Source organism: Muntiacus reevesi, chromosome 9 (genome assembly GCF_963930625.1).
Source record: "Muntiacus reevesi chromosome 9, mMunRee1.1, whole genome shotgun sequence".
Lineage (NCBI taxonomy): Eukaryota > Metazoa > Chordata > Mammalia > Artiodactyla > Cervidae > Muntiacus > Muntiacus reevesi.
The window spans coordinates 13739031-13753044 of NC_089257.1; the positions used below are offsets into that span (position 1 = coordinate 13739031).

The window sequence follows — 14014 nt, forward strand, 5'->3', positions numbered from 1 at the left end:
AACCATCTCATCATACTGATTATCAGATTCTCAGCAGGTTGAGATATTTAGCTACTTTAAGGAGATTTATGTTTCCGGGAAAATAGTAGACTGCTGGTGGGTGGGACAGTTTTTATTTTATCAAAACTTAGATAAACACAGGCATTTCCTGAATATAAGGAGAATAAAGGGTAGGTAAGAATGTTTTACCAGATGAGATTCTAATTTACAGGGACATTGCTTAAGACAGGGCATTGGTTCTTCCTCCTTCCCTTAAGTAAATAGGCAGATAGTCATTTAATAGAATCTTTCACTGACGGTCACAAAACTTTTTTTTTTTTAAACATTGATTCATCCCTTTAGACTGTAGAAGGATGGGTAGCCTTTAACTAGGATTTCTCCAAGTTGAAGGAGAGCAAAACCCAGAAGTATATATAATGTGTAAAGCAAGGGGAAAGAGTAATTTAACTTCTTAGGCATGATACTGTCTACAGCACCGGCAGAAGTGGGGGTGAACGAGCAAGTGGGGTAAAAGAGAAGTTGGGCAAGTCTCCAACTCCAGCCCAGTCAGTGTCTCCCCATCCCACTCAGCTTCAGTTCAGCTCAGTTCAGTCGCTCAGTCGTGTCCGACTCTTTGCGACCCCATGAATCGCAGCACGCCAGGCCTCCCTGTCCATCACCAACTCCCAGAGTTTACTCAAGCTCATGTCCGCTGAGTCAGTGATGCCATCCAGCCATCTCATCCTCTGTCGTCCCCTTCTCCTCCTGCCCTCCCAGCATCAGGGTCTTTTCCAATGAGTCAGCTCTTCTCATCAGGTGGCCAAAGTACTGGAGTTTCAGCTTCAACATCAGTCCTTCCAATGAACACTCAGGACTGATCTCCTTCAGGATGGACTGGTTGGATCTCCTTGCAGTCCGACGGACTCTCAAGAGTCTTCTCCAACACCACAGTTCACAAGCATCAATTCTTCGGCACTCAGCTTTCTCCACAGTCCAACTCTCACATCCATACATGACCACTGGAAAAACCATAGCCTTGACTAGACGGACCTTTGTTGGCAAAGTAATGTCTCTGCTTTTTAATATGCTCTCTAGTTTGGTCATCACTTTCCTTCCAAGGAGTAGCGTCTTTTAATTTCATGGTTGCAATCACCATCTGCAGTGATTTTGGAGCCCCCCGAAATAAAGTCTGACACTGCTTCCACTGTTTCCCCATCTATTTGCCATGAAGTGATGGGACCAGATGCCATGATCTTAGTTTTCTGAATGTTGAGCTTTAAGCCAAGTTTTTCACTCTCCTCTTTCACTTTTATCAAGAGGCTTTTTAGTTCCTCTTCACTTTCTGCCATAAGGATGGTGTCATCTGCATATCTGAAATTATTGATATTTCTCCCAGCAATCTTGATTCTAGCTTGTGCTTCCTCCAGCCCAGCATTTCTTATGATGTACTCTGCATGTAAGTTAAATAAGCATGGTGACAATATACAACCTTGATGTACTCCTTTTCCTATTTGGAACCAGTCTGTTGTACCATGTCCAGTTCTAACTGTTGCTTCCTGACCTGCATACAGATTTCTCAAGAGGCAGGTCAGGTGGTCTGGTATCCCCATCTCTTTCAGAATTTTCCACAGTGTATTGTGACCCACACAGTCAAAGGCTTTGGCATAGTCAATAAAGCAGAAATAGATGTTTTTCTGGAACTCTCTTGCTTTTTCAATGATCCAGTGGATGTTGGCAGTTTGATCTCTGGTTCCTCTGTCTTTTCTAAAATCAGCTTGAACATCTGGAAGTTCATGGTTCACTTTACGTTAATTTGTGTTACTATTGGAAACATGACAGAAAATGTAGAAAACCTCATTGCATAGCAGAAGAAAGATTTAACTAAAAAAGTATGGACCATACATACAGAGATTTCAGGAAATCCTATTCATGGGTTACTCAAGGACCATTGTATCTATGTGGAACCCTGCTGATAATTGTCAGAGATGTACTCAGGTTGAACTAGAAAAATCAATGTCTGCCAAATGTTCCAACTCAGTAGAAACAAACTAAATTAAATTTTAGGTAATTAAATTATTGTTTTCATGTAATAACTTAGGTATCTAGTACCTAAAGGGCTTCCCTGGTGGCTCAGAGGGTACAGCATCTGCCTGCGATGCAGGAGACCCAGGTTCAATCCCTGGGTTGGGAAGATCCCCTGGAGAAGGAAATGGCAACCTACTCCAGTATTCTTACCTGGAAAATCCCATGGACGGAAAAGCATGGTAGGCTGCAGTCCATGGGGTTGCAAAGAGTCGGACACAACTGAGTGATTTCACTTTCACTTTAACCTAGTGTTCACATGCTCAACAACAGCTTAATTTTTTAAATGGGCAAAGGACTTGAATATGTATTTCTACAAAGGAGACATACATATGAATAACAAGTATATGAAAAAATGTTCAACAACGTTAATCATCAAATCCAAACCACAATGAGATATCCCCTCACTGTTTGAACATTCATTATACAAAACAAAAAGGTTGGCAAGGATTTGGAGAAATGGGGACTTTTGTTTTACTGTCAATGGGAATATAAATTGGTACAGACCCTTTGGAAAACAAGAGGGGGTTTCCTCAAAAAATCAAAGTTATAAGTACTGTATGTCCTGTAATCCCACTTCTGTATTTATTCAGAACAATTTAAATTAGGATCTCAAGGAAGTATTTGCACTATTAAGTTCATTTCAGCATTGTTCAATTTCTGGGCTGGGAAAGGCTGCCCACTCCAATAATCTGGCCTGGAAAATTCCAGGGACTGTATAGTCCATGGAGTCGAAAAGAGTTGAACACAACAGAGAGACTTTCACTTTCACTTTTGGGCTCCCTTGTAGCTGTTGGTAAAGAATCCACCTGCAATGCAGGAGACCCCAGTTCAATTCCTGGGTTGGGAAGGTCCCCTGGACAAGGGGTAGGCTACTCACTCCAGTATTCTTGGGCTTCCCTGGTGGCTCAGCTGGTAAAGAATCCCCCTGCAATGTGGGAGACCTGGGTTCGATCCCTGGGTTGGGAAGATCCTCTGGAGAAGGGCATAGCAACCCACTCCAGTATTCTGACCTGGAGAATTCCATTTACTGTATAGTCCATGGGGTGGCAAAGAGTCAGACATGACTGAACAACTTTCACTTTTCACTATCAGCATTATTCACAACAGCTAGGATGTGGAAACAACCTAAATTTCCATCAGTAGATGAATGGATTTTCTAATGTGCTGTATACTTATGTGGAAAATTATTCAGACTTTAAAAAGAAGGAAATCCTGCCATTTGTAGCAACATGGATGAACACTCAGGTCATTATTATAAGTAAAATTAGTCAGTTATATAAGGACAAATACTGCCTAATTCAATTTATTTAATTGTATAAAATAATAAAACTCATAGAGACAAAGAGAGCAAAATTATGGTTTCTAGGGGCTAGAAGAAGGCAGGAATGAGAAGCAATTATTTAACAGATGTGGAGTTTCAATCTGAGAAGATGAAAAACTTATGAAGATGTTTACATGACAATGTATTAATAAATGTATTAAATGTCACTGAACTGTGCACTTAAAATGGTAAAATTTCCTGTTATATGTATTGTATAACAATAAAAGAATCAAGGGGGAGGGACAGACTTTGAGTGAGGTGGGCAGCACACAGGAGCCAATTTGTTCACTGTTGTGGACAGAGCTGTGTGCATGGCTTCCTCTCTGTTCTGAACTTCAGGAATGCATTCGTTTGGTTTAGATGTAAAGGCTGATAACAAAGAAAGGCGACTCTGTGCAGGGTCCCAGCTGGCTCTTCATCACCTCAGAAGCGGAGGATCAGACGACAGCAGTGGACCCTCCTTTCTGCAGTGTTTCTATTCTCTGCCTCTGGATGTCTTGATTCGTGAGTGACTAGCTGGGTGTGATTTTCTCAATGGCTACTCCATGAAAGCCTAGGACTTACTGTAAGTTCCCATGATTCTCTCTCTGAGTAGAGAGAAGGCCATGAGAATACCACAGAAACCATGAGAATCTGTCACCTAGGTACTCATCCCAGAGGAAGTTTATATGTTTATGACTTAAATTACTCAGTGTTTGGGAACTCGGAATCCTGTCCTCCAAGTCTCCTCAGGGAGTCACTCAAAAAATGTCCCAGCGTCCCACGATAAGCTGGCACATAACCTTGAAGACTGCCGTTTCCATTCTCAGAGCAACCATACCCTTTTGAGCATTCATATTTTCAGAGAGAAAATTTATTCTCTGAACTCTGACATATGCCTAAAATCACCCCATATATCCTCTGCCAGGGTCACCAATGCCAAAATGAGGGACAGAGCCCTATCACCAAACTTTGCACTTATCTTACCAAGCCTCAGCTTCACTATAGCCAGAGTCATATGTTTAGCCGAAGCTCAACTGCATTTCTGGCCTCCAAGTGTTGTTTGTGGGAGCCAGATAGGAGCAAAGAAAAGTCCTTGGCTGACATATCAGTAAAGATTCCAACAGGGCCAATTACTAATCCTCTGAGGACTTGACAGGTCAACGCACTACCAAACGCTGCACTTTGTGAAAATCTATTTAAGCACTTCTCTAGAGTCCACAAAGAAAGAATCGCAAAGAAGGACCTTGAAATAAATAACAACAGAGCCGTAAATCAACAAGCTGAAAATCTGTTTGGGACTCATTGCTCCCTAACACTCTTTGGCAGAATTGATTTGAGAAAACCATATCCAATCAAATGGATTTGATTTCCTCATACATTCTATAATTCCATATGCCAGTTTTTTCTGATTTGAAGAACTTTTCATAATCCATGTTTGAAGATGCGTTTATAACCTCACAAGAAGCCAAGAAAGTGAGTCGAGTCAAAATTAAATCGTAGAGCTACCACTTTCTTAACTAACAGTTCATTTTCTGAGTAAATCCAGAAAATGAGAGAGTTGTCTAGAGACAAAGAACTTCAGTGTTCCTCTTAATAGTATACAAAGTCTATTTGCAGCTGCGGGCTAATGCCTGGTGGGAAGAAAACAATGACTGTGGTTAATTTAAAAACTGAGGAATCTACAGTTAACTAATCCAGGTGAGTGATAATTAATTCTTTTTTCTGCAGTTTAAGAAGGTTAACTTAATTTAGTCAGTTTTGTTTCACTGAAGTAATTTTTGTAGTTAGATTATGCGAATTGAAGGTTAAACTTTGGAATTTGGATGTAATGATGAGAAAATATCAGTAAGAAACACTATAATGTTTCCAAAAGACTTCCCTGGTGCTCAGTGGTAGATGAATCTGCCTGCCAGTGCAGGAGACATGGGTTCAGTCCCAGGGTTGGAAAGATCCCTTGTAGAAGGAAGTGACAACACACTCCAGTATTCTGGCCTGGGAAATCCCACGGACAAAGGAGCCTGGAGGGCTACAGTTAATGGGGTCACAAAACAGACAGACATGAATTAGTGACCAAACAACAGCAATGTTCTCAAAAAGATGCTGCTCAAAACTACAAAAATCACTTTACAAAACTGTGGTTAGTATTTATGTATCACCAAATAGATTGATTCTGTACATGTGAATTATTTTATATTGAATTTGAGACCATCATTGAGGACAATTGTAATCTTTCCAGATGGACCAAGAATTGATGGAGAGGATGAGCAACATAACAGAATTCATTCTCCTGGGCCTGACCCAGAATCCAGGACTGCAGACACTCTTATCTGCTGTGTTTTTAATCATCTACTTGATCACACTGGCAGGGAACCTGCTCATCTCAGTCACCATCTTCACCAGTCCAGCCCTCGGCTCTCCCATGTACTATTTTCTGTCCTATTTGTCCATGATAGACGGCTTCTACTCTTCCTCCATAGCACCCAAGTTGGTCTTTGACTTGGTCTCTGGAAAGAACACCATATCCTTCAGTGGCTGCATGACTCAGGTCTTTGCTGAGCACTTCTTTGCTGGAGCCGAGATTGTCTTGTTGATTGTCATGGCCTACGACCGCTATGTAGCCATCTGTAAGCCCCTGCGCTACATGGCCGTCATGAGTCGACCTGTGTGTGATTCCCTGGTTGGAATGGCTGGGGCTTTAGGCTTTCTCCATGGAGGGGTCCAGATTTGGTTCCTGGCTCAGTTGCCGTTCTGTGGCCCCAATGTCATTGACCATTTCATGTGTGATTTGATACCTCTCCTGGAGCTAGCCTGCACGGACACGCACACTCTGGGGCCCCTGATTTCTGCCAACAGTGGGTCCCTGTGTTTACTGACTTTCTCAATGCTGGTGGCTTCCTACGCTGCCATCCTGCACTCTCTGAGGACCCACAGCTCTGAAGGGCGCCGCAAGGCCCTGTCCACCTGTGCCTCTCATGTCACAGTTGTCGTCTTATTCTTTGTACCCTGTTCATTCCTCTACCTCAGACCCACGACCTCCTTCCCCACTGACAAAGCTGTGACTGTGTTTTGCACCATAGTGACTCCTATGCTGAACCCTTTAATCTACACCCTGAGAAATGCAGAAGTGAAAAATGTCATGAAGAAGCTCTGGGGACAAATAATGAAAACTGGTGATGAATAAACCTTGTGTGGAATATTCAGGTTAAAAAAAAAATCACGAGTGATATTTTATAGAAATTGATCTCCTGCTTTAGTCTGGATCAGTTTTTTTCAGGGGCTCATATATTCTAAGCCAGGGTTAATATCCATTAAGGCATAGTTGACACAGTGCCTACAGACCACAATAGTTTTAAGAGCCCCTGAAATGTTTTAATTTTAAAGCAGCAAGAAAAAATTAATATAATTTAAATTCAACTCGGATTATAGTCCTCTATATAACAATGCAGTCAGAAAATATGATTTTTAATATTTTATGGAGGAAATAGTCCATGAGGATGAAAGTGCCAAGGGCTCACAAAGGTCATAACGTTGCCCTGACTGTGGGTATGAAACAGACCAACAGCAATATTGTTGAACGCTCACGATACCCAGCACGACAGCTAGAGTGAAGCTTTATTTTAAAGGAGGGAAAGCAACTGCATGTGAAAAAAATGTAGACCAGTAAAGGAAATTTTCTAAAAGTACATTTATCAAAGTACACTTTTTCTAATCACCCTAGGTTTGCAAGGTTTGTAAATATTATCCCACTGCAGTAATTAAAAAAACCAACTTTTTACTTATCACTTTCCCAAGAAGAGAGGATTTGCACACAGAAGTAGTTTTCAAAAATTAAATTTCCATCATTCCCTGCAGTATACCGTAGTTCACAAAAAGAACTGGAAATAGAATATTGGCGAGCATAAAGGAAACATCATTTATAAAGTCTGTACAGTTAAGGCAGAAAGTACCTGTACGTTAAAGTAGTTTTAGACTCCAACAAAAGAGAAGGAGATTCGGAAAATGAAGCAGCTCTTTTGGGAAATTACCAGTGATTTAAGAACAAGTGTGTGTCATAGAGATTTTGCTGGTGGCGGAGTGGTAAAGAATCCATCTACCAAGCCGGGAACGTGGATTCAGTTCTTGGTTTAGACAGATCCCTTGGAGAAGGAAAGGCAACCCACTGCAGTACTCGTGTCTGGGAAAGCCTACGGACAGAGGAGCCTGGCGGGCTACGGTCCCTGGCATCACAAAGAGTGGGACATGACTAAGTGACCAAGGGCAAGAATGTGTGCCCAGAACTTGGCAGCAATCACAAATCTGCGTTACAGCAAAGACTCCGTACCATAAATGGAGTGAAATTCCAAGAGATTTAGAAACAGGCAGTTGTTTTGAAATCAGAGATTAAGAGTTTTGGCTTAAGAAGTCTTGATTTCACATCTTGTCTACAGCGTGAATGAGCTTTGTCAGTGTTAGCAAGTTGCTTCACCTCTCTACTTTTTTGTTGTTGTTTTTTCATCTGTAAAAGGGAATTAACATTATGCACTTGCTTAAGTTGTGAGGATTAAATGACTGAATTGGGAAAGTGAGTCTGCTGAAAATCTAAAATAGCTCAGACGTTGTAGCCTTCAGAGATGCCACCAGAGCACAAGGGATGCTGGGAACAGTGGTTCCTGACGGAGGAGCCCAGAAACCACCACTGTTATTCACTCCCCACAACCGCAGGGAGACCAAACGTCCATCCCAGCCTCACTTCACTGCAAAATATGGCATGTCAGCCCGTGAGCAGGTCTCTGAATATGAGAGCTAGTCCTCACCGACTCCCTATTCTGGGATTAAAATGTCCTTAAATATCTGTACAGTGACAAGTGGGAGAGCCGGTGGAATCAGCTGTGAGATACTTGAGCAGCACTTATTTCAGAAGCTCTCACTGATGGTGGATCCTGTCCTGGTTCCATCCTCTGGAAGAAAGAGAAGGGACAGCTCAGTTCCAGAGACCAAAAGGCCGATCTCTGTACAGAGCTTGGGATTTCTGAGGGAGAGCTCAGAAACTTGTTTTCATGAGATTTCTCAACCAAGGATTTGAATATCAGGCAATGCTGGCTTTGCATTTCTCATGTTCTTTGGACTTTATTATCAGGTTAGATCTCACTGTATATATAAAGGCTTTAAAAAATAGATATTTTATTTTGCCATAACCTCCTATGAGTGATCATTTTGTAAATATATGTAAGCAACTGTGTGTTTAAAAAAAATCACATGTATCTTTTAAACATCTAGTCGTAGTCCCCAAGAAAGTTGGAGTAAAACAGGATGATGTAAAAGCAAAGATAATAGTGATGATAATGATAGCTGTTTACTGAGCCCTTTCTGTGAATAAAGTCTTCATCTGAGTACTCATTCATTTTATATGTTTTGGAGGAAACAGATTTGTGACCTTAATTTATGTCTTTCTTTAATTTGTCTCAAACTGTAGAACTTATCTCTGTCTTAAATATTTCTTCACCTGAACATAATGGTGAACCTATGCTAAGGATGGTGTGAATGTAAATAAATCAATGCTACTGTAAAGAATTATGACAGCTTTTCTACTTGTGTTTTTACCCTGTGCAAAGTGATTTATATTCGTTTTACTTAATTTTCACTACAGCCCAATAATTGAGTCATATTAATGTTCCCATTTCATAAATTAGGAAATGAAGTGTCAGAGAGGTTAATTATATGACTAGAGATCAGTAATCTAAAGTTGGACTGAATAAGAATTTAAATCTAAGCCTATGTGACCCACAGCCTTAGTGCTTTACCAAAACCATTTTGCACCCCTCTAATATAAACAGCCAATAAACTAAATCTCTCATGTTTCCCTTGAATCTTTAGAATTCTCTTCTTGAAACCTTTTGGCCTTCATGTGTTAACCAATTGGAAAGTGGACTTTCTTTCACAGACCTGAAATGTATGAGTCTGAGAAGACCCAGCTAGTGACTGGGTGGTGATTCAAAAAATCTTTGATTCCCATGTAACAGGAAATTCCTTTGAAATTATTTTCTTCTCCATCTGCACTAGTTTGTACATAACGATTGGCTTATACTGTAGTACTTTCTGTTGTTAATTTTTTAAAATTAGCAAATGTATTTGATATGAATATGTATTCATCCTGCTGTTGTCCATTAAAATATATAAAAATAAATAAAATAATGCTCTGCCTGAGGTAGGGGAGTTCCAGAGAGATGGTGAGCTTTTTATTAAGTAGCTGGGCAATAGCCGTGTAGCCATGACCAGTGGGATAATAACGCCAGATACAGTTTGTTTTATTCCACAAGTATATTTTCAACAATTCGTTAGACTCCTATCACCTATTAGATACAATGCTCTTCATAGTCAATCTCCTTTCATAAGGTCATAAGGATGAGATTGCCCTGCTTTTTAAATTTTTAAATTAAAAATTTTAATCTTTTTAAATTAAAAATTAAATTTAATTAAAAAAATAAAATTTAAGAAATATTTGTTTTGGCAAAAGAGGAGAGTGAAAAATTTGGCTTAAAACTCAACATTCAGAAAGCTAAGATCATGGCATATGGTCCCATCCCTTCATGGCAAATAGATGGGGAAACAATGGAAACAGTGACAGACTTTATTTTTTTTGGGCTCTAAATTCACTGCAGATGGTGATTGCAGCCATGAAATTAAAAGACTCTTACTCCTTGGAAGAAAAACTATGACCAACCAAGACAGCATATTTAAAAGCAAAGATATTACTTTGCCAACAAAGGTCCATCTGGTCAAAGCTATGCTTCTTCCAGTAGTCGTGTATGGGTGTGAGAGTTGGACTATAACGAAAGCTGAGTGCAGAAGTATTGATGCTTTTAAATTGTGGTTTTGGAGAAGACTTGTGAGAGTTTCTTGGACTGCAAGGAGATCCAACCAGTCAATCCTAAAGAAAATCAGTCCTGAATATTCATTGGAAGGACTGATGCTGAAGCTGAAGCTCCAATACTTTGGCCACTTGATGCAAAGAACTGATTCATTGAAAAGACCGTGATGCTGGGAAAGGTTGAAGGTAGGAGGAGAAGGGGACAACAGAGGATAAGATGGTTGGATGGCATCACCAACTTTATGAGCATGAGTTTGGGTAAGCTCCGGGAGTTGGTGATGGACAGGGAAGCCTGAAGTGCTGCGATCCATGGGGTCGCAAAGAGTTGTACACGACTGAGCGACTAAACTGAACTGAACTGGATCTTGCTTCAGGCTCGTGGGCTTCTCTAGTCCTGGCCTGTGGGCACCAGAGCCCTAGGGCTCAGTAGCTGTGCTCTCAGGCTTCGTTGTGGTATCAGTTCCCTGAGCAGGGACTGAATCTGGGCCCCCTGCAGTAGGAACGTGGAGTCTTAGCCGCTGGACCCTAAGGGAAGTCCCTAAACTGCCCATTGTTGGGTGTGCAAACTGAGGATCAGAAATGTTTGTTTGCCTAAGATGCCTTGTAAACTAAACAAAGAAATAATTTAGCCCCAGAGAGTGACTTTTAGAATGGTAGAAGCTTAACCAAGTTTGTAGAAATAGCTGAAGGAATAAGTGGAAGAGAAGAAAAAGATGATGATGATTCAAAGGATATTTATCAAATTGTTGATGGTGATTACGTCTAGGTAGTGGGCTTATAAGTGGATTTACACTCACTCACACATGCACACACACACACACACACACGTGTCTTATTTTCTAAATTCTAAAAGAGATATGTGTTTAGGAGGAAAAAATATCTTACATGGTCTTGGAGATAACACTTCCTTTGTAAACAAGATCAGCAATAATTTATAAATCATCTAGAAAAGTTCTGGTGGTGTTTACTGATGTGTTTATTCCAACAGGTTGAAATTTTTCAAAAATGAGCAGTATTCATAAGATAATTGAGCCACTCTTAATCACGACTTGAACAACAAAATAATAGCCTTTTGGCTATTTGCTATTTTAACTGTAATAAGAATAAAAGTGCTTTTTGAATTTCAAAAGTATTCTTTTCTATAAAGCTTCCTGAGATTTAACTGTGGGAAGCTGGCTTGGCTACTTTTTAGTAACCCTCCCAATGATTTCATTTTTTGGAGTTAATTGGGAAATTAACTCAATTATATTTTTATAATCTAACAGCAAAAATGAATTGGTAAAGGCTCAAGATATGCTATACTTAGCTATTATTAACTATTAACTAATGTGGTAAAGTTAAGAAAGACAATTATTTTGCCTAAGAATTCTGCAACTGTTGTTTTTGTTATGCATAGAAGTTCAGGGTAAAGCAATAAATATTTCCTAATTATCTCTTGAACTTAATGGTTCTTGGAGACTGATTTTGAATACTTGTAGGAGGAAAATTATTTTTCCATACTAATTTCTAGTTTTTTGGTTTTTTTTTTAATGTAAAAAATTGATACTTGTGGCACAGTGAATTACAAGTTATTTGTCAAACAAGGTATAAGCTTATTGTAAATTATAGGAGTCCACACTTCTAAAGGGTGCAGCTTGGGATGGGTATGGTCAGAGTTTCATTCCTCTCATTCCAGGAAAGGAACGAAATGAACATGGGTGCATGTTTTAAACTTCAGAACACTAGGATCCCTCAGAGTTTGAAACAGAAAGAGTCAGTAAATATATAAGGAAATGTCACTTTCCATCACTGGTCGAAAAATAAACCATTCTGTTCTAAATGAAGTATGTATTTCAAACTTTAAATAGATACAGAAAAGTGAAAGAAAGCAGCCTCTTTATGGAAGGTTACAGAAGGTCGAAATAGAAATAGCAGCTAAATTTAGGGGGCCATATGTGCCATAAATTGGATTAAAAGCTTTACATAGATTGTCTAATTTAATTCTTATGATAATGCTTTGGACATGTTTATTTTATGTCTATTTTCAAGACAAGCACCAGAGGCTTATAAAGGTTTTGTCACTTGCTCTAGTTTGTGCCGTGAAGAAGTATGGGAAATGAGACTCAAACTCAGGTGGATCTGTCTCCAGAACTGAGATCTCACCCTCTGCTGTATTGTAGTAACTGTACTGCTGATGCTATAAACAGTGATGAGAAGGAAGAGAAGCCAGACTTGTATGCACACAGACTACTACATATGGCTGTGATTGAAGTTATTTGCTTTAAGGGTTTTGCCTCTCATTTCTGTAATTCAATTGATTATCACACAAACTCCCTCCAATGATGTCAGTGTAGATTGCCATTTAAAGATCGGTAAGACGGATCAAAAATAACTGATTCTGAGTTTTGTTTCAGGCAGTTCAAAGCTAGATTTAATGAATCAGTTAACCACATCAATAGATATGGTTTCTTAATTTCTAAAACAGGAATAATAATCATTCATGCCATATGCATTTCATATAGTTGTTTTATTATCAAATTAGGCAATTCATATGAAAGTCTAAGTAAATCATAAAGTCTGTGAAGATGAAAGAATGGATAAGATGGATTAAGATGTATATATGGCAATGAGGAAAAGGTTTTGGTTTGTTCCTCTTTCCAAAATAAAGTCATTTTATTTCCTACATTCCAACTTATTAGCTACATCTAAGATCTTACTGTGTGAAGAACTTTGTCAAGGCATTCTTTACCTCTTCATTTCTGAGTGTAAATGAGTGGACTCAACATAGGAGTCAGGATACCATAAAACACTGCCATGGTTTTGTCTATAGACAAAGTAGATGATGGACGCATGTAGGTAAACATACAGGGCACGAAGAACAAGGCAACAACCGTGAAGTGGGCCCCGCAGGTGGAGAGGGCTCTGCGCCTCCCCTCTGCACTGTGGGACCTCAAGGAGCGCAGGATGACGAGGTAGGAGGCGGCCAGCAGGAGGACGTTCAGCAGGCAGATCACGCCGCTGTTGGCCACCACCAGCAGGCCGATGACAGAGGTGTCGGTGCAGGCAAGTTCCAGCAGGGGATACAAGTCACAGACAAAGTGATTGATGACGTGAGGCCCACAGAAGGGCAACTGCAAAACCAGCAGGAGCTGCGCCAGGGAATGCAGGAAGCCCCCCAGCCAAGCCAGCCCCACCAGCAGGGCACAGAGATGCCGGGTCATGACGGCCGTGTAGTGCAGGGGCTTGCAGATGGCCACGTAGCGGTCGTAGGCCATCACCGTGAGCAGGATGATCTCAGCACCTTCAAAAACATGAGCTCCAAAGAGCTGAGCCATGCAGCCCTCATAGGAGATGGCTCTCCCCTCCTCAAGGAGTCAGCTATGGGTCTAGGGGCTGAAGAAGAAGAATAACAGGTATCAGTAAAGGACAGGTTGGCCAGGAAAAAAACCACAGGGGAAACCAGGGTGGGCCTAAAGGTGATGGTGATCATGATGAGAATATTGCCACAAGCTGTGATCCCATATATGGTCAAAAAGGCCACAAAGAGAACTCTTTGTGCTTCTGGGTTCTGTGAGAGTCCCAGCATGAAAAGTTTTGACATTGTATGGTATTTCCATAGAGTCCAAGGACACTGAGGATGCAAGTCCAGTATTGCCTATAAAGTCAAGAGAGAAACAAAATGTTACAAGATTTCCTTTGACCAAACCCACTTCTCTTTACCCCTCTTAACCCTTTCTATTCCAAAATTTGTGTACCAGTTCATCCTGTTAACGACAAAATGTAAGCATGTCTGTTAACTTTAGCATCACTGGGTAATAGAT

The 14014-nt window shown here is 40.4% G+C and overlaps 1 protein-coding gene, 1 non-coding gene and 1 pseudogene across 2 annotated transcripts; 2 read left to right on the forward strand and 1 right to left on the reverse strand.

The window, feature by feature from the left end:
* Positions 1-2098: 2098 nt before the first annotated feature.
* On the forward strand, positions 2099-2170 carry TRNAR-GCG (transfer RNA arginine (anticodon GCG)). Its single transcript has one exon. It is a non-coding gene; the product is annotated as a tRNA-Arg (tRNA).
* A 3448-nt stretch (positions 2171-5618) lies between these two features.
* LOC136175988 (olfactory receptor 4C45-like) lies at positions 5619-6548 on the forward strand. Its single transcript, XM_065946159.1, has one exon. It carries the CDS (start codon positions 5619-5621, stop codon positions 6546-6548), a length of 930 nt encoding a protein of 309 aa, XP_065802231.1.
* A 6358-nt stretch (positions 6549-12906) lies between these two features.
* Positions 12907-13794, reverse strand: LOC136176041 (olfactory receptor 4C3-like; annotated as a pseudogene).
* Positions 13795-14014: the final 220 nt, after the last annotated feature.